At 36.0% G+C, this 20,538-nt stretch overlaps 5 protein-coding genes and 1 pseudogene across 10 annotated transcripts; 2 read left to right on the forward strand and 4 right to left on the reverse strand.

The window, feature by feature from the left end:
- Positions 1–1,503: 1,503 nt before the first annotated feature.
- LOC111794976 (phospholipase A1-Ibeta2, chloroplastic pseudogene) lies at positions 1,504–3,370 on the reverse strand (annotated as a pseudogene).
- Positions 3,371–6,938: 3,568 nt separating this feature from the next.
- LOC111795793 (ethylene-responsive transcription factor 1A-like) lies at positions 6,939–7,837 on the reverse strand. The gene has a single exon (XM_023678377.2). It carries the CDS (start codon positions 7,686–7,688, stop codon positions 6,966–6,968), a length of 723 nt encoding a protein of 240 aa, XP_023534145.2. The 5' UTR covers positions 7,689–7,837; the 3' UTR covers positions 6,939–6,965.
- A 2,049-nt stretch (positions 7,838–9,886) lies between these two features.
- On the forward strand, positions 9,887–12,873 carry LOC111795794 (deSI-like protein At4g17486). Of its 5 annotated transcripts, none has more exons than XM_023678379.2 (6): positions 9,887–10,024; positions 10,258–10,393; positions 10,536–10,774; positions 11,783–12,070; positions 12,279–12,359; positions 12,470–12,873. In XM_023678379.2, exons 3-6 carry the CDS (start codon positions 10,618–10,620, stop codon positions 12,613–12,615), a joined length of 672 nt encoding a protein of 223 aa, XP_023534147.2. In that variant the 5' UTR covers positions 9,887–10,024; positions 10,258–10,393; positions 10,536–10,617; the 3' UTR covers positions 12,616–12,873. The 5 variants fall into 5 exon arrangements, with proteins under 5 accessions (XP_023534147.2, XP_023534148.2, XP_023534146.2 ...); XM_023678380.2 differs by lacking the exon at positions 9,887–10,024 and adding an exon at positions 10,043–10,142; XM_023678378.2 differs by lacking the exon at positions 9,887–10,024 and having other exon boundaries at positions 10,075–10,393; positions 10,506–10,774.
- Positions 12,874–13,167: 294 nt separating this feature from the next.
- LOC111785159 (putative disease resistance protein At4g19060) lies at positions 13,168–14,409 on the forward strand. The gene has a single exon (XM_023665617.2). The coding sequence runs from the start codon at positions 13,421–13,423 to the stop codon at positions 14,270–14,272; it is 852 nt and encodes a 283-aa protein (XP_023521385.1). The 5' UTR covers positions 13,168–13,420; the 3' UTR covers positions 14,273–14,409.
- A 463-nt stretch (positions 14,410–14,872) lies between these two features.
- Positions 14,873–17,482, reverse strand: LOC111795399 (uncharacterized). The gene has a single exon (XM_023677808.2). The coding sequence runs from the start codon at positions 17,249–17,251 to the stop codon at positions 14,966–14,968; it is 2,286 nt and encodes a 761-aa protein (XP_023533576.2). The 5' UTR covers positions 17,252–17,482; the 3' UTR covers positions 14,873–14,965.
- A 313-nt stretch (positions 17,483–17,795) lies between these two features.
- LOC111795400 (disease resistance RPP13-like protein 4) lies at positions 17,796–20,335 on the reverse strand. Of its 2 annotated transcripts, none has more exons than XM_087123729.1 (2): positions 18,102–20,335; positions 17,796–18,009 (listed from the first exon to the last, which is right to left on the reverse strand). In XM_087123729.1, the coding sequence occupies exon 1, from the start codon at positions 20,249–20,251 to the stop codon at positions 18,158–18,160; it is 2,094 nt and encodes a 697-aa protein (XP_086979855.1). In that variant the 5' UTR covers positions 20,252–20,335; the 3' UTR covers positions 17,796–18,009; positions 18,102–18,157. The 2 variants fall into 2 exon arrangements, with proteins under 2 accessions (XP_086979855.1, XP_086979854.1); XM_087123728.1 differs by having other exon boundaries at positions 18,087–20,335.
- Between the last annotated feature and the right edge of the window lie 203 nt (positions 20,336–20,538).

A 20,538-nucleotide genomic window follows, 5' to 3' on the forward strand; every position in this document is an offset into this window, starting at 1 on the left:
TCTAGAAGCTAAGTTTTTTTATTTGGTTATAATAATTAAGGAACTGTCTAGTGGAGATTATTATGTGAACAAAAATTTAATTATTTTGATATGTTTGAATTTAAAATTAATAATATTAATTCTGTGATCTATCGTGTTAAGATTATAATAAGAAATAAGAGAAAAAATAAAGAGATGATTTTCCTACAAATAATAGGATTATAATAAGATTGAAGATAAAAATAAGTAATTTAAATTTATATAATATACAAAATCTATAATGGTAGAGAATTTGAAAATAGGGCGTGAATAGTACGTCTAATCAAGCTATTCAATTACAATATATATATTTTTAATAATTTGAGAATTAAAATGGTCGGACCAATGGAATAACGCTCTATTGACAAATGACATGTTTTTCATTAATATATCTTGACACGATTTTTATAAACGTGAATCTTAAAGAAAGTGTAAGTATATTAGCGACCAATTCAAATATTGCGACCGTGTCTTTAATTCTATGGTCTTTTAAATATATTTTTTTATAATTTTGAATAAAGATATCAGATAATTAAAATGAAGCTAATTTTAATATAATATTAATTTTAATTTAATTAACTAAGCGGACACTTCATTAATTAATGGACGGTGACACTACATACACACGAAAACTATACATTTATGAAATGTCAATATGTCTTATTCAAGTTTGGTAACGGATATGATGTATTTATAATTGTGGGCTAAATATATTTATTATTTTATAATGGGAAGTTTATAGTTTTATTATTATTATTGTTTTAATTTGTATAATTTAAGGTTTTTTTTTTTTTTTTTTTTTTTTTTTTTTATAGATTTATTTATATATTCAAGCAAAATAAATGATTTATTGAAGCAAAATATGGACACGTTCCTTCATCACTCCGATGGTCCTAAATACAAGTAGGGAGACACGTTCAACAATGTGCTGATAGTTCTAAATCCGAGCAAGAGGGCATGTCCAATAGTATTTGATGGTCTTAAATACGAGTAGAGAGATACATCTAGTAATGTTCAATGGTCCTAAATATGAGTAGGGAGACACATCTAGCAATATATGATGGTCCTAACTACGAGTAGGGAGACATATCTAGCGCAACACTTGCAATTGCGCCATGTATAGCAAATTTAAAATTATATGACATGCATCGTGGTTTATGGATCTCATGTGACACGATCATGTTATTTACTTATATTTAAGAGTAAAAACTATTCTCATAGACCAATACGAATATGTCTAGCATGTTTTGTCCTTACCCACGTGCATCTTAGAAATTTTTTTAATATAATAGGATGAGATTGATGGATGACGATTGTTATTATGGTAATTATTATTATCACTACTTTGGTTCCAATGGATAGAACAATCCATGTCTATTATTAATTTAACTTTTTTAAATTACATAAAAATATAATATATTGTTCTAATTTTTGTTTATTTTAAATTTGAATACACATGTAATAATAATAATAATAACTTGTGTTATAACCCGCTTAGTCTGATCATAAAATTGTCAGATAAAGGCGAGAAAAAAAGATTTTGTGTCGACCGTTACAAAAAAAGGGATCAAATTTACAAAAAAGTCCTCCAAATGATGAAATTTGGATGAAATCAGGAGGGACTAGGCAAGCACCCTGAGGTTTGAAGCTCTGGATTCAGCCCCAAATCCTTCACCTTACTCATGTACAATTTCTTCACATTCCCCTTCTGGTCTTGCATTAATCGCGCCAAACTCCGTTTTGCATTTGGCCTGAACGGACATTTGGACGACAAGAATCCGTCCACTAAATGCAAATACGCCTCCAAATCATGGCAGCAAGCCACGTCAGCGTTGGGTTTAAGGTACGGCGACATTTTTGTATCCACTCGCAGCTCTGTTCCGACATGTGAATACGTCACCGGTGGAACTTGCGTTATCACGTCTTGTGAGTTTACAATTCGCAATACTTTCACGTTTCTTGATTCAATTCGATTTGCAAAGCTTTTGTTTCCCACGCGCGGCCCTCCGAATGAAAACACAGCCACCGGAGGAATTTCCGGCGAACAGACACTGATCTCATCTGCCATTAGTACAGCCAATGCTGCACCCAAACTGTGTCCGGTTACGGTGATACTTAATTTTTCTCCTCTGTAGAGCTCTGTTAATCGTTTAATTTCCTCCACCACTGATTCCGATAAGCTTTTGACATGGGCTCCGGCGGTTTTGTATAGGCTGAGAAATCCGCACTCGACTTTTGAATCTTCATCGGTGGTGGTGTTGTTGTCGGCGGGGATTTTGATTTGATAAGCTCTGAAATTTTCGGCCCATTCAAGACATGTCGCGGTGCCACGGAGGGCGATGACGATATCGCGCCGCCCCATACGGGCAATTTCACGGCCGTCGTCGCAAACGGCGACGTATCCAACCCAACTGGACCGTTGGGTCATCCAGCTGATATCCGGAGCTACCTCATCCACCCAACCGGGTAGACCAACTGATGCCGTGGCATAGAGACTTTTTGTAACTTTATAAGACCTATCTAAAAGCGCCACGTGGTGAGGGAGTGGGGCCTCGTTGGGTGACGTGGCGGGGTTTGAATAAAAAGACTGATATGCAGCTTGTACGAACTCGCCGTACCGGACGACTTCACGGCGTAGATTTTCGTCAAGCGGGTCGAGTAAACCGGACCAATTATTGCAGCCGTGGTACTCGCGCCACCGCTGACCGAGCGAGCTTTTTGGTGAATACTCGACCGTTTTCGAGAGTAACTGGTGCAGCCGGTTGAGGTTTTTCGGCGACATATCCTCGGCCGCCTTTCTCCCCGGCCAGATTCTGGCTAGGTTCAAGTCTTGTAAAAGCCCCTTTCCTTTAATGGGTATGGATCCTTTGTTGGTGTCCTTGTGAACCGGTTCCGGCTCCAACATAGTAGGCGGATCGGTTTTCTTCAGCAACTTATCCAAGTTTGCCAGATGCCGGCGAGTGACATCAAACGGCGTCGCCGTCTTACGGGAATTAGAAATCTTGGCCGCCGACGGGTTCAACGGCGAGATTTGGTACTTGAAACTGGACTGGCAGAGCTGAAAGCCGGTGAGATTTTGGGGCGGAATTGTGGAGGTGATTAATTGCATAGTTGAGAACCAGGATGAAGATTTTGAATACAAATTAAATTGAATGGAAATTGAGGAGGAGATTAATATATAGTTCGGGGCTGGGGAAATGCCATTGATTTAGAGGGAAATTACCAGATATGCCATTAAGGAAAATAAATAATAATAATTGTTAGAAAAAAATAAGGTGTGTTTCATTCAGATACTAAAGAGGGCGAAAGGGATTCCTTAAAGTCTGCAATTCATGAAGCGTGTTTTTGTTTAAACCCGTATTTTCGTGTGTTTACTCGGACTACTTTTTTATTTTTTTTATTTTTTTTTCTTTTTTTTACTTTCTTTAAATTACAAATTTGTTATCAAAAAAATAATTAATTTTTTTTTTAACAAAGAGTGTTAAAATATTCTATAAATAGTCAATTTTAATATTTTTTTAAGTCTACATTATTTTATGCTTTAATTTATTTAATTTTGTAAACGTTTAATTTCAATTTAATAGATTTTTCAAAAATTTATACTTTTAAATACTCGAAAAATTAAATTTGTAATTCTAAAAAGTTGAGATACTAAATTTATAATTTAACCATTTTTTTGTTTGAATTTAAAAAATCCTAATGATATGGGAAAATAATTATTTCTGATAGGTTAAATTATAAATTAGTCCATATAACTGGACAAAGTTATAATTTAGGAGTTCTTTCTTATATTAATTCTTAAATTTTATTAATTCATCAGTGCTTGGTTAAAAAAAAAAATATATATATTTTTTAATTTTGACTTAAAAAAAGTGCTTGGTTAAATTGGAAGTGTGAACAAAACAATGAAAAGGGTAGAATTGTCTGAACTTTTCAAGAGGAGAATTGAAAAGTGTGGAATTTATAACTCTTATTTTCTCAATTTTTGTAATTACTCTCTAAAGTTCAAGTTGATTACCAGATATTATTAGCTTTAATCCGACATGTATTGTCGTCGGCCTCATAATTTTAAAACGAAATCACACAATCCACCTCCTTGAGGGTCTAGCGTCTTAGTTTACACATCGGTGTTCGACTTTAATATCACTTGTAACAACCCAAGTCCATCGTTAGCAAATATTGTCTAGTTTAGCCCATAATGTATCACCGTCAGTTTCACGGTTTTAAAACGCATCAACTAAGTTTATAAAAAAATGTTTCATTTCTTTCTACAACCGATATGTTATTTCACACATCCCATCAATAAAAAATTATATTTCCAATGGGGTTTTCTTATAGAAAGTAACAAATTTGTAATAAATTTGTTTTTTATTTATTTATTATTATTAGAAACACACCAAATTCCTATAAAAACACATGGACAAACAAAAAGTCAAAAGTAACAAAAAAAAAAAAAAAAGAAAATTAAGAGGCCACCCACCCAATATAATAATATAATATTAGTATATGTCAATTGCGTTTAATTATAATTATTATCTATTCATTATTTTAAACTTTTATTAATTATCATATTCTCGTTTAAATATAGTCTTAGGTTCTTTTATGTATATTTTCTCTACTCGGCGTCACGATTAACGACTAATTAATTATATATGAATTTGACATAATTTAAAAGATAGAGTTCACGTTAAAATTTATTTAAAAAAAAAAAATAATTTCGATACTTTGATTGAGAGTACACATGTGTAACTCACGCCAATATTTTTTTCGTCTATTTTGAGTTATTTCAAACCATGTACCAAATTTTGACTTAGGGTCAAAATAATAATAATAAATATGAGGGACAAAATGTCATTTAAAAGTAATTACAATTAAATTATTATTTAATTTCCATAAAGAGGTTGTTAGTTGATCTGATATTCAATAAATAAGAGACCGTAATTATTATTATTGGATAAATCTAGTAAATGCGTATATTAAAAAATAAAATAAATAATTTCTAATTGTTCCCACTCGTAATTAATTTCATTAATTAAACATAATTAGGAACTAAGCAGAAGAAAGAGATCATTAATAGAAGAGAAAGGGTCAAAAGGAGCTATAAATTAATTAATCAACAATTAGTTTTTTTTTTTTTTTTTTTTGTCAACAACGAGAGTCAAAATATCGACTTTTGAGATGACAATACTTGCCATAACATTAATTACCTATGCTTAACGAGTTCTTTTGCTTAACTACATGTTCATGGAAGCTAATACATATACTCGGAGTTGGGTGACCTCGTGAAAATCATTGAAACTCCAAAGTCAAATACCTTTGGCTATAAGCAATTATATGTCGGGTGATCTTCACAAAAATTTCTTAGAAATATGTGAGTAAAACAAGGTACGGTAAAAGACCCATATTTATTTGTAGGTATATTCTTGTACAATATTGCTATCGAAACCATTTAATAAATAAATAAATTATAGTAGTAAAGTTACCACCCGTTCACATTAGAGTAGTTTAAATATTTTAAATAATGGTCTATAAATTACTTGTTTTTTTTTTTTCACTTATAAAACCATTTGTTTTATTGCATTATTTAAACCTAAATAATATAAAAAAAAGACTAAATCTGTAATTTAAAGCTTTTTAATTAAATTATAACAATATTTAGTTTCTAACTTAAACTTAATAATAATAATTAAAGAGTTAATAAGGGTGGGGAGTGGCGGAAGGCCAAGAGCGTGTGACACGGTATTGACACACGTTAGAGTGGAAAAGTAATTAAAAATAAAGAGAAAAAAATATGGGAACAGCGTAAATTAGTTGTAGGTCCATAACTTTGTATTTCATTAAAATATATATTTTAATATAAGGTGTGCGTGACATTTTATAATCAAACATTTATTTAATACATAGTTTTCTCTGACCCTTCATATATTAATTATTAATGCTTTGTTTAATGTTCCATTTCAACCAACCACCGGTTTTTATAGTAATGACCCGAGTGTGACTATGTCCCATGGGTTTATCTCTGTTTTTTCTTTTTCTATGTTACGAGACAAAAAAAAAAAAAAAAAGTCAGATATAGATAGTCGAGGTAGGTCCATTTTTGCAATAAAATATGATAGGATCGAACATGTCGTTCTTGTCTCAAAGTCAAAAGTCCGTATTAAGTATTTAGATTAAGTTTTATTGTTCGTATTATTTTTTAATTTAAATATCTACGATCATGAATAAATAAATATTTATTTATTTTAGTTTAATAATTTAAGGACAAATATTTAAATTAAATAATCTAAACGCTATTTATTAAATGATATTCAAAATCCAAAAGAAAAAACCAAATGGAACTCATTTTATAAGTCAAGGAATGAGAAAAATATGAAATAATATAAATATTGTTATTTTTATTTTTTTGGTGATACAAAAAGAATATGATAATAAAATTGTGGTTTAATATTATTAAATAAATATTTAATATTTGGATGTATTTAGATGGGAGAAGTCAAAGGAGACGGTACTGAAAGCAACGTCTAATAAATGGAAGTTGCACGGAAATCGGGTCTTCCACGCTAGAGATTCAACATTTTTTATTTATTTATATAATTTAGTTGACAAATTTAAATGTCAATTAAAATTATATATTTTTCTTTTAATAATGATTAATTTGACTTCAGTGAACTTGGGCTTTGGCCCAAATTCATTTTCTTAATCATATGGTTGGTGGGCCAAAGTTGATTTTTGTAAGGCCCATTTTACAAGTATGGGCTTTACTTTGTGGAGTTATCAATTGTAATTGGGCTTCATTTCATAAGTAGAGTCCCTTGTTTGGGCCTTTTTAAATTTCAATTTTTTAATTAAATTAAAATTTTATATTAACAAATTATATATCCATAAATCCAAACAAAATAAAACTTTTTTTTCAACTTAAAAAGCCATTTATTTATTGGCTAGATGTGTTAGCATTGGCTGACAAACATCTGCCCTCCACGTGTAAAGCTTGCCACTTGTTGCTCCACTTGTACTCCTCCACCTTCGACGGCGGAGGTGGCCTTCTTCCGCCGCTTTGGCGAAGACGAAAGATCCGGCGAGGATCGCTTCGACGTGATTCGAACCGGTTCGGGCTCTCCGGAGTTGACACGGAGGGGGAAATTGAGTAGAGCTCTCGAGCCTCTCATTCGGTAGGCTGCTCGATCATAAGCTAGAGCTGCATCCTCCGCCGTCTCATAGGTTCCAAGCCAAACTCTAGCGCCATTTTTCGCCGGGTCCCGAATCTCCGCTGCAAACTTCCCCCACGGCCGTTGCCGCACTCCTCTGTAATGCTTACCCTTTTGCGGTACCACCGCCGGCCTCACCGCCACATTGGGTTGCACCGGTGGAAAACTCACGGGAATCATCTCCGGCTCCGATTTCACCGCTGAGAACCCAAAATCGCAACTTCCAAGGGACGGCACCCATCCAGCACCGACGGCATCCCCGAGAACAGCAGCCAGAAGCATATCTTCAGAGTCATCCACTTTGAGTGGCAAATCGCCCCAGTTGTCGTGAAGACATGGAATTAAGCTACTGAAACTACCAGTCTGGTTGAAAACGGGACCGGCGGCCTCCGATTCGCCTAACAAATGGCGGCGAATTGGGCCAAGATAAGCAAAATCCGGCTCTGTTTTTGTGGTGTGGTACATAATTCCCCTGAATCTTTAAAACCCAGTTTCAATTTTGGTTCTGAGACAAAAATAAAACCGAGAAACTGGTTGGAGTTTAATGAATGGGAGATGTTTTAATATAGCTGTGGGATTTGAAGCTTTTGAAAATTGAAACTTTCAACCTTTGAAATTGACACCAACAAAAAAAAAAATAAATAAATAAATAAAAAGCAGTCTCTGTTTTTTCTAGTTCATTTTTTGGTTGAAAATTCTAATGATTTTATCAAATTGAGGCTTCTCAGAAGGTTCTTCACAGGGCAATTTGGGTGGTAGAAGAAGGTGGAAGACACGTATTTTTATATACACGTGCTTAAATTTTAATCTGAAATGACGGTATTGCCCTTCGCCTAATTATCCATTTCCTTTTTAAGAATGTTTTTAAAGGTTAAGTTGGTAAATTCGATTTTGGATATTTCTTTATCGTGACGTCATTAATTTCCTAAATGAGTATGCAAATTTTATTTTTCTCCCACTCAAAGCTACCCACTTACAGACTCTTATCTTTAAACTCGTTAAATTGTATTTATTATTAATTTTTTTTTATTAAAAATACTCTTTTATGTAGAAAATTAATAAAATTTACATGAGTTTATAGAGGGTAATTCGGTGATATTAAAAATTTTATAACAAAAAATAAATTATAATTTACAAAAATAGTATATGACTGATTAGGATTATTTGAGGGAGGCTTGAAATTATTTTATAATTGTCGGCTAGAAATTTGCTGCAATAGTGAAATGACTAAAATACCCCACCTGTCATATTTGATTCTGACCACTAAAAGTAGTTTGTTTCCGGTAGTCAAAAAGCCTCCATCTGGTCTGCACGTGCGAACATGCCACACGTGCGCCGCTACGCAGTCTTTTTGTCGGACCAATAATATTCCCTGGACTGGAAAAACAGAAATTGAATATCAAATACTATGAACTTTTTTAATTAATTATTATTGTTATCTTTTGTGATCCAAACTCACATATTAAATTTTAATTACCAAATATTATTAATTTTCTTAATTTTAAAATGAGGATAAAAATAAAAAAATAATGAAAACGAGTAACTAAACTAGTTAGATCGAGTTAATTTTATTGATTCTTAGCAAATTAATTTTTTTTATTAAATAATTTAATGTCATTTTAATCAAAATTAGAAGCGATAAATATGTTAATTAAAGAGGAAGGCGAGAGGGATTTTCTTGGTTTGAAAATTATGTCGGATAATTATATAAAATTGGCCAATTGGACAACTTTATTTCAATTTAATATTTAAATAAAATAATAATTGCTTGCAAATTTTAAATTCTCTTCATGGTTGGGGGTAGATATTGAATAGAATGTCAAACAATCCATTTTACTCTCTGTATATTATTTATTTATATTTATCTTATTTAACACATGTCGAATTTGCCAACTTGCCATTTTTATTTGTACCATTTTATATTCATACGACATTTGTAACAATTTAAGCCCACCGCTATTAAATATTATCCGTTTTCTCTCATTATGTATTATTGTCAATTTTACGATTTTTTAAAACGTGTTAATTAAGAGAGGTTTCCACAATTTTAAGAAAGGTAGAGATATGACCAACGTTAAAATGATTAATTATTTTTATTTTTTGTTTGTGGCGTATAAAAATCAATTATTTGAAAGATAATAGGTTGATATGGATAGGATCCGATTGGACGACATTGAAAGCAATTATGGAAAATCACAGCTGTCAAAATGACCAATTTGCCCACCTTTTTTCCATCTCATTTAGAAGCTTTTCTTTTAAAATTAGTTTATATTTGTCATTTTGCTCACCAAATTATTTGGAATAAGAATGAACCAAATAATTATTATAATGTAAAATTATCATTCATTCACAAAGAAAATAAACAAAGTTCTCAACTTTTTTTTTTCTCAACAATAAGTTAAAAATATTAAATACCCATAAAATTAAAATTAAAATTAAATACGAAATTAATAAAATTAAAAATTAAAAATTTAGAGTCACCTTCGACATAAAATTAATAAAATATTTTTTTAACATATCAAAACGAGAGTAAAATTATAATTGGAAGTGGATTTATTTATTTATTTATTTATAGAAATGAAATATGTTTTATGTTTTAAATATTAATGGAAAGATTTTGGAGTAATATTTGAAGCAACAAAATTATAGTTTGGTACATAAAGATGGAATTTACTTAAATACTTTGATCGCAAAGCTATGGATAATCAAATAATTTCAAATAAAAGTATGAGCATTTTTTCAACGTTTGAGATAACACACGGTTATGGAGGTTGAAGTTGCAGGGGAAAATGGGCGACTTGGTGATAATATCATAGAAATTTAGGGTTTTTTTTTTTTTTTTTTTTTTTTTTTTTTTTTTTTTTTTTTTTGCATACCCTTCATCCCCGCATTGATTCTGTTCTGGAAACCCCAGATTTGGTTGAGACTTTCTCAATTCTTGTGTTTGATTTTGCGTTTTCTTCCTTTAATTTTCATTTCTGTCATAGAGTTGAAGGGATCGGGATCGCTAAATTCTCTCTTCGATCTTTTTCAGCTCCTCCTCATTCGATCAATTGGCCGCAAATTCTATACAACTCGCCCCATTTCGATGTTTTTAGGGTTTATTCTTTGAATGTTACTTCAATTTTCGAAATCCCTCTTTCTTTGTGCAAACTGACGACGATTATAAGGTATTTTCCCCCCCAACTCCGACCTGTTCATCCGAGCTTTTCTTCCATTTGAAAATTCACCCCAGTTTTGAGGTTTTAGCTTTTCTGATTCTCATTTATTGAAACCTTGTAGTTCTTCAGCTACTTCTCTTTGGATTCTTAGGTTTCTTGAAGGGTGTTTGGTGAAGAGATGATCAGTCTGTGATTTTTGGGGTATTTTCAACCCGGGCTGGCTATTAAACACAATGCGTCTGTTTCCTCTGAGATCTAGCCCGGACTATACCGAGGACAAGGAGCAGGGCGGCAGTCATGCTTTGTTGTATCTTAACGTCTACGATCTTACTCCTATAAATAACTATCTCTATTGGTTGGGGCTCGGAATCTTTCATTCGGGTATTGAGGGTATGTAAACCACATACTTCTTTATTACTGTTGTTGTGTGCTCATTCCATATTTTCATTTTCCCTCTGAATTCTATTTGCAATGGTTGTAAATTGGTTGTCTTGTGATGAATATATGAATCGTGGATAATGAAATGGTATGTTTTAGTTTCATTTGAATGGGAGGGAGCTGTAATTAGTTGAACTTCGATACTTGTTAGGGGCATACCTTTGAGCTCTCCCATTATGCAATCCTATATTTATCTCTTCCTGACTTGAGTGATGGGACTTAGGAGTATTTGGAGTTCGATCTATTGAACCTTCATGGGATTATTGGCACGCATCTGCGAGAAATATGGAGCTTTTTCTTGAAATATACTAATGAATGATCGGTAGAAAGTTTTCGTTTAGTTAATTAGGACGATGAAAGTTGAGGATGACATATTCCGTGGGACTGTCGCAAATGTAAGTGAGCATGCCATTACTTGATTGTTGTTCTCTTCTTTAACTTCATGTGTAACAAATTCTGTTCATAGCTCTGTTGAGGATCTGTTCATGCTAGTGAATTGTTTCTTATACTGATTAGTCGTTTCAGTCTGCTCATTGTGTCGGTCATGGCATTACGAGTGCAACTATAAGGCATTTGGGTAACTACACGTTCCTCAAGTTTTGTTCATTTTATAATAATTGGAAAACGGTTCACGTTTCAGTTGTTCCAATCTCAATTGGTCGTAGACAAGTTGTTAGCTGATATTAATCGCCCTTCCTTTGAACTAGAGGTCAATCTTTTCGTTCAATAGGGTAGATGATTGAAATAGTCGACCTTATTTGTATAAAAAATATAGGATGGGGATAGTGTATGCAGGGTTCAAAACCCTTTGGTCACATTTAGGTTATGTCACCTATAGCCTCGTAATAACGTAATTATCGGTAAACGCTTCCATTTGAAACTTCATTGACAAACTAGATGTGTTGTTCTGTTTGCATTTTATCCTAGCATATAGTCATTTTTACCTGATTTGATGCTCAGTTCACGGTATGGAGTTTGGCTTTGGAGCACATGAATATCCTACAAGTGGCGTATTCGAGGTAGAGCCGAAAAGTTGCCCTGGATTCATCTTCCGAAGGTCAGTGTTGTTGGGAAGCACTGATTTGTCTCGTGCTGAATTTCGATCATTCATGGAGCACCTTTCTTCAGAGTACCACGGTGATACATATCATCTGATAGCCAAAAATTGCAACCATTTTACAGAAGAAGTCAGCATGCGACTGACTGGGAAGCCCATTCCTGGATGGGTGAATCGGCTAGCCCGATTAGGTAAGAACTATTCTCTTCTTCAGCATGCAATTTTGTGCCATGGAATAAGCTCGGATGGAATTGATCGGACCGCTGCGTGTATTCCACAGTACCTCGAGAATCTCCTTCAGATGAATTCCACAACTACTATATGTTCTTGTATTTTTTAGAGGGTTCTTGATGCTTGCTTAAGTCCTTTACCTGATGATACCATTATTTGGAGTTACAGGTTCATTCTGCAATTGTCTTCTTCCAGAAAACATTCAGATTTCAGCAGTGAGACATCTTCCTGATCATCCAGCATATTCTGGTATGTTCCTGAATAGAAACACTAAACAACCAGTGTATTGTTCTTAAGATTTACTTTCGTTCTCGTCGTCCTGTTGAATTATTCCCTGTGATTTTCGTGTCATAATGCAGATGACGATGATGGGTCAGAATCGCTTGCATCTTCTATATCACCAAGGAGCGAAGATGAGGGATCGGATCATCTACTGATGGCTCCTAATGGCGAGGTAGCATTCCTAAAAGAGAAACCAGTGAAGGTGGCTAGAGAACCTGCTTAATTCATTTACCCTTTGGTTCCAACTTCTTTGCCTTCATCTATTTATTGTTTGTATTTGTGATATATAGTATTGAGTGTATCATTTGATCAGGCCAAATTACTTGATATCCTGACGTTTTAAGCGATATGATGATAGTAGCTTAGAGCTTATATGATGTTCTGTATCATTTGGAGAATGTTAAGGTGAAGGAACATGGCACCCAGGTTGTTGAAACTGTATTCATCTATGTAAAATATCTACACATGTATTTTCCTCTTATTACACCAACTCGTTAGATTCAAGCCCACCATTAGTAGATATTGTCTTATTTGTGCTTCTCATTTTGAGTTTCCCCTCAAAAGTTTTAAAATGTGTCTGCTTGGGAGAAGTTTCTTCATCCTTATAAGGAATGGTTTCGTTTTCCTCCTCAACTATGTGTGATCTCACGTTACTGTCACAGCATGACTCGTGACAGAGCAGCTGCCGTTGCCATTGCCTTGGGATGATATCATTTAAGAACTCATTTTGTGGCCGACTCTTCTTCTTTCTTTCTTTTTTTTTTTTTTTTTGTATGAAAGAAAACAAGATCGATTAAAATTATAATTTGACAATTTGTTGCAGCTGACATGATTGGGTTTGAATTTTAAAATATAAACTCTGTACACTGTGCTGTCAGATCTGGAAATGATAATAGACTTTGAAATATTTTATCATTTCATGTTCTTTATAATTTTTAGGAGCTTCTGTTCTGCCATGGATACTTCAAACTAACCACTCATTCCGCCATTAAAGCACCTCAGAACCCAAATCCACTGCCATCGGAGATATGAACGCCACACCTCCCGACTCCGAGATCCATCTCACTCAACCAGGAACCAAAATCTCGAGATGGGTTACAGAAACGGTCGACGAATCCACCATCCACGGCGTCGAAAACGAGCTCCTGGTTCTGCGGAAAATGCTCGAGAAACCAGAAGATGACGGCGGTGGAAATGGGGTCAGGGCAATCGGAGTCACCGGAGTCCGAGGGATAGGGAAATCGACGGTTTGCCGGGCCTTTCTCCAAAACCCAGAAGTGAAATCCAAGTTTCTCCCGAGGATTTGGGTCTCCATGTCGAGAATTTTCAGCGAAGACAGAGATCCCAAAATCGCTGTACTCAAGAGAATATTAATCTCTCTCGGAGTCGGAATAGACACAAATGTCCCCGGCGAACAAACACTCCGCCGCCTCCTCTACGCCCTCCGCCTGCAACTGAGAGGGAAACGCTATCTGGTTGTGTTGGATGACGTACAAGAATCGGAAACAGAGGAAGAACAAAATGGGTTTTGGGATTTGAAATCTTCCCAGAAAACCGGAGAGAATTTGAGAGATGGGTTTCCAAGAGGGAAAGGCGGAGCAATTATAGTGACGAGCAGAAGCGAGAAAGCTGCAAAAGGTATGGTGGGTGAGGGAAATTTGCGGCGTTTGGTTCCTCAGAAAGACCCAGAAAGCTTGTGGAAAATATTCTGGCAAGAAGTTGCAAAGGACGGCGATTCCAGCCGCCATCGCCATCCTTCAAATCTGAAGGAAACCAAAGTGGAGCTGATGAAGAACTGCGGCGGCCTTCCACTGGCGGCCAAGATGATGGGTCAGATTAAGTTCATCCAACAAGATTCCAACAATCTCAACACTTCTTAATTCTCTCTGCTTTCTCTTTTCTTCCCCATTTTCTTCTCACAATTACAGTGTTTTTGTTTGTTACTTTCAAATTATTTTTAAGATAAAAACCAAATTCAAAATAATATTTTAAAAAAATAATAAGATTTTTATTTTTTTAGTTTTTATTATTAGAAGGAATATGAGCATTGTGTAGAGGAGAAGAAAGGAATTTGGAAAAGAAAGATGATTGGTTGCTCAAAGGCTGACACGTGGAAAAATGACATATGTAGGAAATAAATAAGAAAATGACATATGTAGGAAATTGTGAACCATATACTAAATTTAATAAATATCATACAATAAAGTCTCCAACTACTCGTACTATATTACTATTAATTTATTTTGGTAATGCATTTATTATTTAATATATAGTGCTATATGCATAAGTCATTTGATTAAATTGAATGAATTTTTTTCGACCAACCTAAGAATTTGAGTTGGTTGGATTAATATCTCACCTCGATAATTTTTACAACTAAATCCAATCCAATGCTCTATTTTCGTTAAATTTTTATTTTATTTATTTACCATTCAAGATATTAAGAGTTCATAGATACAAATCAATTTATAATCATTAAAAAAAAAAACAAATTCTTCATTGATAAACAAGCTTTCGGGGTCGGGTTTAATGTAAAGAACAAACCCATTAAAGAAAATGAGAGTCAGCTGTAGTTACTTATCTACTATGAGTTTTGCTCTGGCATGGCCTTCAGTGATTTGGAACTGTTCTCCAAGCCCGAAATGCGCCATTAACAACCAAACCAAAGTGATGAGCTCTCCTCCTTTACTGACCTGTTGAGCATGTTGGTCTGGTCTGCAATGGCTGGCTGCATATCCCAACATTTCAATCCATACTTTGCTCATAATCTCCCATTTCTCCTCTTTGAACTCTCTCAGCTTCTTAGCAAGTATTGCAGCATCAAACAGTACAGATTTGCTTTTATCTCCCTTCACTGTCACCGGTTTCGCTTTTATGTTCACCCCGAGTATCTCCCGACATGCCCTTCTGTTTGTATCTTCGTTTGAGCTACACTCCAATCCTCGTCGGTCGAAGAACTTTTTTGCCTCGGCGCAGGTGTCCCTGAACCTTATTTCCCCAAGTCCTGCCACGGTCGACATCATCGAGGGGAGCATCACCAATAGGTAGAGCATGTAATCTGATAAGAGCTTGCTGAATTCTGGAGGAGTATGAGTTTTGTTGCCGGCGTTTGTGTTTTGTTCGTCTCGGAAGCAAAGTTCTGTTGCTATGTGCCATAGCATAACACTCTCGTCAAAAGCAACATCGTCGATGTAGGATATCAGCTCATCAACGTCGGCGTTCGAGTTAAGCTCCATTGATTTCAATGCATAGGAGCCTCTAGATGAACATATTGCTTCAGTAACTTGTGCACTTTCTGCAGCTTTGGACTTGTCTTGCATCTCTCGGAAGATAAAGCCCCAATGATCCTCAAAAACGGGCTGTCTGGAGACATATTTCCAATCATCAAGGAACTCTTTGGCACCAAGATAATCAACCACAACAACCTTTGCATCACGAAACCAACGAATGAGTTTCTTCCAAGCAAGATTGCAGCCACAACAGAATGATCTGTTCCTCAAATCATCCATTGGAATACGTTCACAAAGGCAATATGATATCAAATTGAACTGAGACACAGACTCACGCCATCGACGAACGATTCGTGGAGTGTCGAGCTTCTTACAGCCTGAGAATGGTGGCTTGTTATGCTCAGACAATCTCAGTCCTTTGAGGCGGAGGAAGTGTTTAAAAATGGTGGCAACATTGGAATCATCCTTTTTAAGGGAAGCCACAGTCCAATCAGAGAAGACAGTCATGAAAATGGATATCAATTCTAAAACTAAAGCTCCAATAAGCAAAGAATAAGTAATCCTAACGTCAATTTTGTCAAGATCAGTTTTATCCAAATGGGTAAACAGAATCAAAGCCGTAATCACAGAAGATACAGAAACGAATCTGAAAAACCATCCATATTTGTTATGAAGAACAACCAGTTTGGTGAAGAGAACTTCATATATGAAGTTGAGTTCAACTTCGATGATCTTGAGGGCATCAATTGGGGTTCTTGCCAAGAAGAAATCCCTGCTTTCATTTCGCTCCTTAAAGCTAAATATCAAATCAACAATCAAACCCTTGAATTTGTTAAAGTAAAGAAAGGCGTATTGAACAACCTCAAGCTCACTCAGAGTACCCTGTTTTACTGTGCTTGTGAAAGGGCTCCATTCTTTGTTAGGCTCTTCGACGAGATCAATGCGAGTAGGCAAATGGGCAGTTTCCTTACAAGAAAACTCCTCCATTAATTTAGCATAATCAGGACCTGGGTCAGGCTCCTTAAGCATGGAGGATCTGAAACTCCCCAAACTCGCCAAATACAGAGCCCTAGTCCGCTCGGCGTACTTGATGATTCCTGCAAGAAACATCAAAGTGGAAGGAACCCAGAGATTGTTTTGGGGGATGGTTTGAATGAAGATATAAACAGTGGCGACGACCTGAAAAATCAAGCCGATTAAATGGCGAAGCCAGAGGGCATTGTCCTCGAGAGCAAAGGCGGTAATGGTGTCGGGACCGCCGAGATGGAGGAGGAGAAAAGGGGCCCAGAAGGCGAGAAGTTCTTGATTGGCATCGGACTTTTTCTTGTTACTGCTGTCGTCGTTGTTGTTGGAAATGAGGCCGACGATGAAACTGGCGGTCCAATCGGCGAGGAGATAGGCGGACCAGAGGAGGAAGATGGGGAGTTTTCTAGAGGTGCGTTTCCTGAGAGGAGCACAGAGGATTAGGAAGGTTTGTAAGGAGAGACTGAAGAGGATTAGGCCTCTAATGTTCCATTCTTCCCAGATTTCTTTAACTCTCGGTGGAATTATATCGAGCGTCTGGTTATTTGAGGGTGGTGTTTCGAGAAACAGAGTGTGGACTGGAAATTTCTCAGTCAGGGAAGCCATGGGAGTGGGTTTTTTCAGCTGAATTTGGTCTTGTTCATGTCTGGTTGTGTTCCCATTTTTTTGTAGGCTTGTTGAAATGAAGAATTGAGAACGAAAAAGGTTTCAGAGACGAACTGGAAGGCTAAGAAAGGACTGGTCAATTATAGAGGAGGACAAAGCAAAACATTGACTTTCTTTTCTTCTTTTGACCAATATCTTACTTCATCAGCTCATCTTTACTTTACTTTTCATTCCTAAGATTTAAATCATAAATCATGATTTTGTTTTAATATTCAGACGGGATCGAAACTATGACTTTAATTTTTTCTTTTGACCAACAAAAAAAACTTTATGACTTTGTTAGGAATGATAACCTTCCACAATTATATAATATTGTCCACTTTGAGTTTAATCTTCCGTGGCTTTGCTTTTGCTTTTTTCAAAAAGGCTCGAACCAATGAAAATAGTGTTCTTTACTTACAAACGATCCTATACTAACCTTTACCTTTGAATTTCGTAGGGGAAACTATGTGTTAACTAGATGACCTAAGTTTATTAATAACTATTTATGAAAGAGAGAATTGATATATACTAATTTAAAAGAGTCAAACAGGATGAGGACAGGGAACAAGGATCGACAAGATCATCTGGTTCTTGTCTTCATTTAGCTGGCGATGAATTTTCTTTTCTTCCTGGGACTCCATTTCTCGCTCAACCACGAATTTTCACCAGAAAAATGAAGATCTAGATCCAACTTCAATGACTCTCAATTCAATTTTCTATGAATGAAATCAACTCATGAGCAAACATTCAGGAAACATAACCAAAATGAATATAGACTCAGAAAGAACCATACATTTAGTATACGCACCATAACCAGCTGCTCTTTTAGGTTGCTGCTTCTCAATGCCACCATTGTTTTTATCACTACTGGCATGGTTTCATCCACACTCCATTGGCATCACAGGGGCAGAAAGTAACTCTTGGACATCGTACTTTCTGCAAGTAACTCAAATTTGGGAAAGATTTCTGAAGTTCTCTCCATTCTATCTTTAATTCCGTCATGTATTTCAGACGAACGACCTCGGCCTTCCATGGTTCGTTCCCGAGCTCTGCTAGTTTCCCTCCTCTAATGTAGAGTCTCTTCAGGCTTGTCAAATTTGAAGGATTTAGCCATAAGGGTAGCTTCTCCTTTGGCAGACATTCCATCTCAAGCTTCTCTAACTCTTTTGGTAGTTCTAAGATCACATCATTAGACTGATCCCTTTGTTTGCTCAATTGCATGGTTAGCTGTCTGCCGATTTTCCTCGTTACTTGTCGTATCATGTTTCGTTCGCCTGATGATGGTTGCTTCAACCCTTCGGCCACCCATACAATGCCGAGAGTTCGAAGCTTACCGTGCTCCCCAAGATCTTGGAGAACACGGAGATCCGTTTCGTCGGGGAAATCACGCCTGTTCGTGTTGATGCTCAACTTTCTGAGCTTCTTAAAACCTCTCAGATCATTGAGACTTGACCTCCCTGTAACAAACCCCTTCAAGACTCTAAGTTCAGTGAGTTTGGATATGGATGTTGGCATCTGATCAAGCATATAGCAGCCGGAGACATCCAAATGTGTGAGCCTCTTGAGAGATCCTATGCCCTGAGGAAGTGTCTCCAGATTGAAACAAGATTTCAAGTCTAACACTCTGAGTTGACTCAATGTTCTTATGGAATTTGGAAGCTTGTTGATCCAGGAGATCCCTTGGAGGCTCAAAAGCCTCAGTTTTTTCATTTTCTTCAAACCTTCTAAGAACTCAAGGCTTTCGACCTCAATTTGCTGCTCATCAACTGCACTTTGCCATCTCCCCAAGTAAAGAACTTTGAGGTTTTTCAGCTTTAACAACCACTCCACAACTTTGTCAGTTCTCATGTCTACTTCCCCTTTCTTGGCCAACCACTCCAATGCAGAATCAGGGAAAGGTTGGCTAACATTGAAGATTGATTCCATGGTAACTTCCAAATTCTGATCCGTCGTCAAAGTCGGTGCTTTCGGCTGGCGAAGACCTCCCCCCTTCACCAGAAAAATCCTATCACAGCCAGAAGATTTACCAATTGGGTTGTCCCCGGAATCATAATTCAAAAACTGCTCTTTTTTGGCCAGGATAATTGCAGCAGAGCGAACAATAGGTGGCATTGTAAACTTCTTTTTGACCTTCTTCTGTTCTTCCTTCAGCGGCACAATCAAACCCTTCTCTGCAAATTTCTTAAGGATCTCACCAGCACGAACTTCAGGCATTTGTTCTCCACTGCCAGAAGAGTCCAGAAGGCCTTCTCCAATCCACCAATGTGTAAGTAATCGCTTCTTCAACACTACATTTTCAGGAAACGCAGCAAAATACAAAAAGCACTTCTTACAGATATCATCACCAAAGCCGTTGTAAATGTCCTGAATTTCTATAAAAGCAGGACTTTCGTCGAACACCTTATGGGCATACAAATTTGGCAACTTGAACTCATCCTGCCTCGCCGTTCCACCTCCCTTGTCAACCAAATGGGCGGTGTTTCCAGCCAAGGACAACTTTTGGTACGAAGGAATTTGGAACTTCAACGTCTTCATATCCTTACTTACCGCATCAAGAAAATTCTCTTCGATTTTCTGATCTAATTCGACGCTTTTGATAACCTCCTCGAGACTGGCTTTTATGCTCTGTACCGGCTCTTTGAGCTGCTTATCGAGCTCGTTTGTTGCCTCCAACGCCCCCTTCAAATGCTCGATGTTGGTCAATAACTTCTCAAATTGGGGATTTTGATTAGCCCTGATGCTAGCATTAGTTTCTGTATGAGGCCTTTCAGCCTCCTCTATCTGATCGTCGGCGGAAGCTGGAGCACGCCGATTAGCGGCGGCTTGGGCCCTGGTGGTGGATTCTTTGAGGGCAGTGGAGAGCTCTCCGTGCAGTTTCGACAACGATTCGATCATTTGGGGAATTGTTGGAATTAGGTCTGAAGCTTGCGGATGTAAGGGAGGAGATCGGGAAGCCATTGCTGCAGAAAGCTCAGTGAAGTTCGGAGATGAGTGAAAGAAATCAAAAGATCTGGAATTTGTTCTGATCAAATGATCAATGGTTGAAGAAAATAAACTTACAAAAAAAAAAAAAAAAAGTAATTATTCGTAAAAAAAGATAAAATTACAAATTTCTTCGTAAAAATTAGAATTTAATTCTAATAATTTTAAACATTAGATTTTTCTTCTTATAAATTCTTTAAATTTAATTTTTATAATTCTTTTTAATATAATTTTGTTTTAATAGTTTAATAAAATTTTAATTT

Source organism: Cucurbita pepo, chromosome 5 (assembly GCF_057944985.1).
Source record: "Cucurbita pepo subsp. pepo isolate OVF chromosome 5, ASM5794498v1, whole genome shotgun sequence".
NCBI lineage: Eukaryota > Viridiplantae > Streptophyta > Magnoliopsida > Cucurbitales > Cucurbitaceae > Cucurbita > Cucurbita pepo.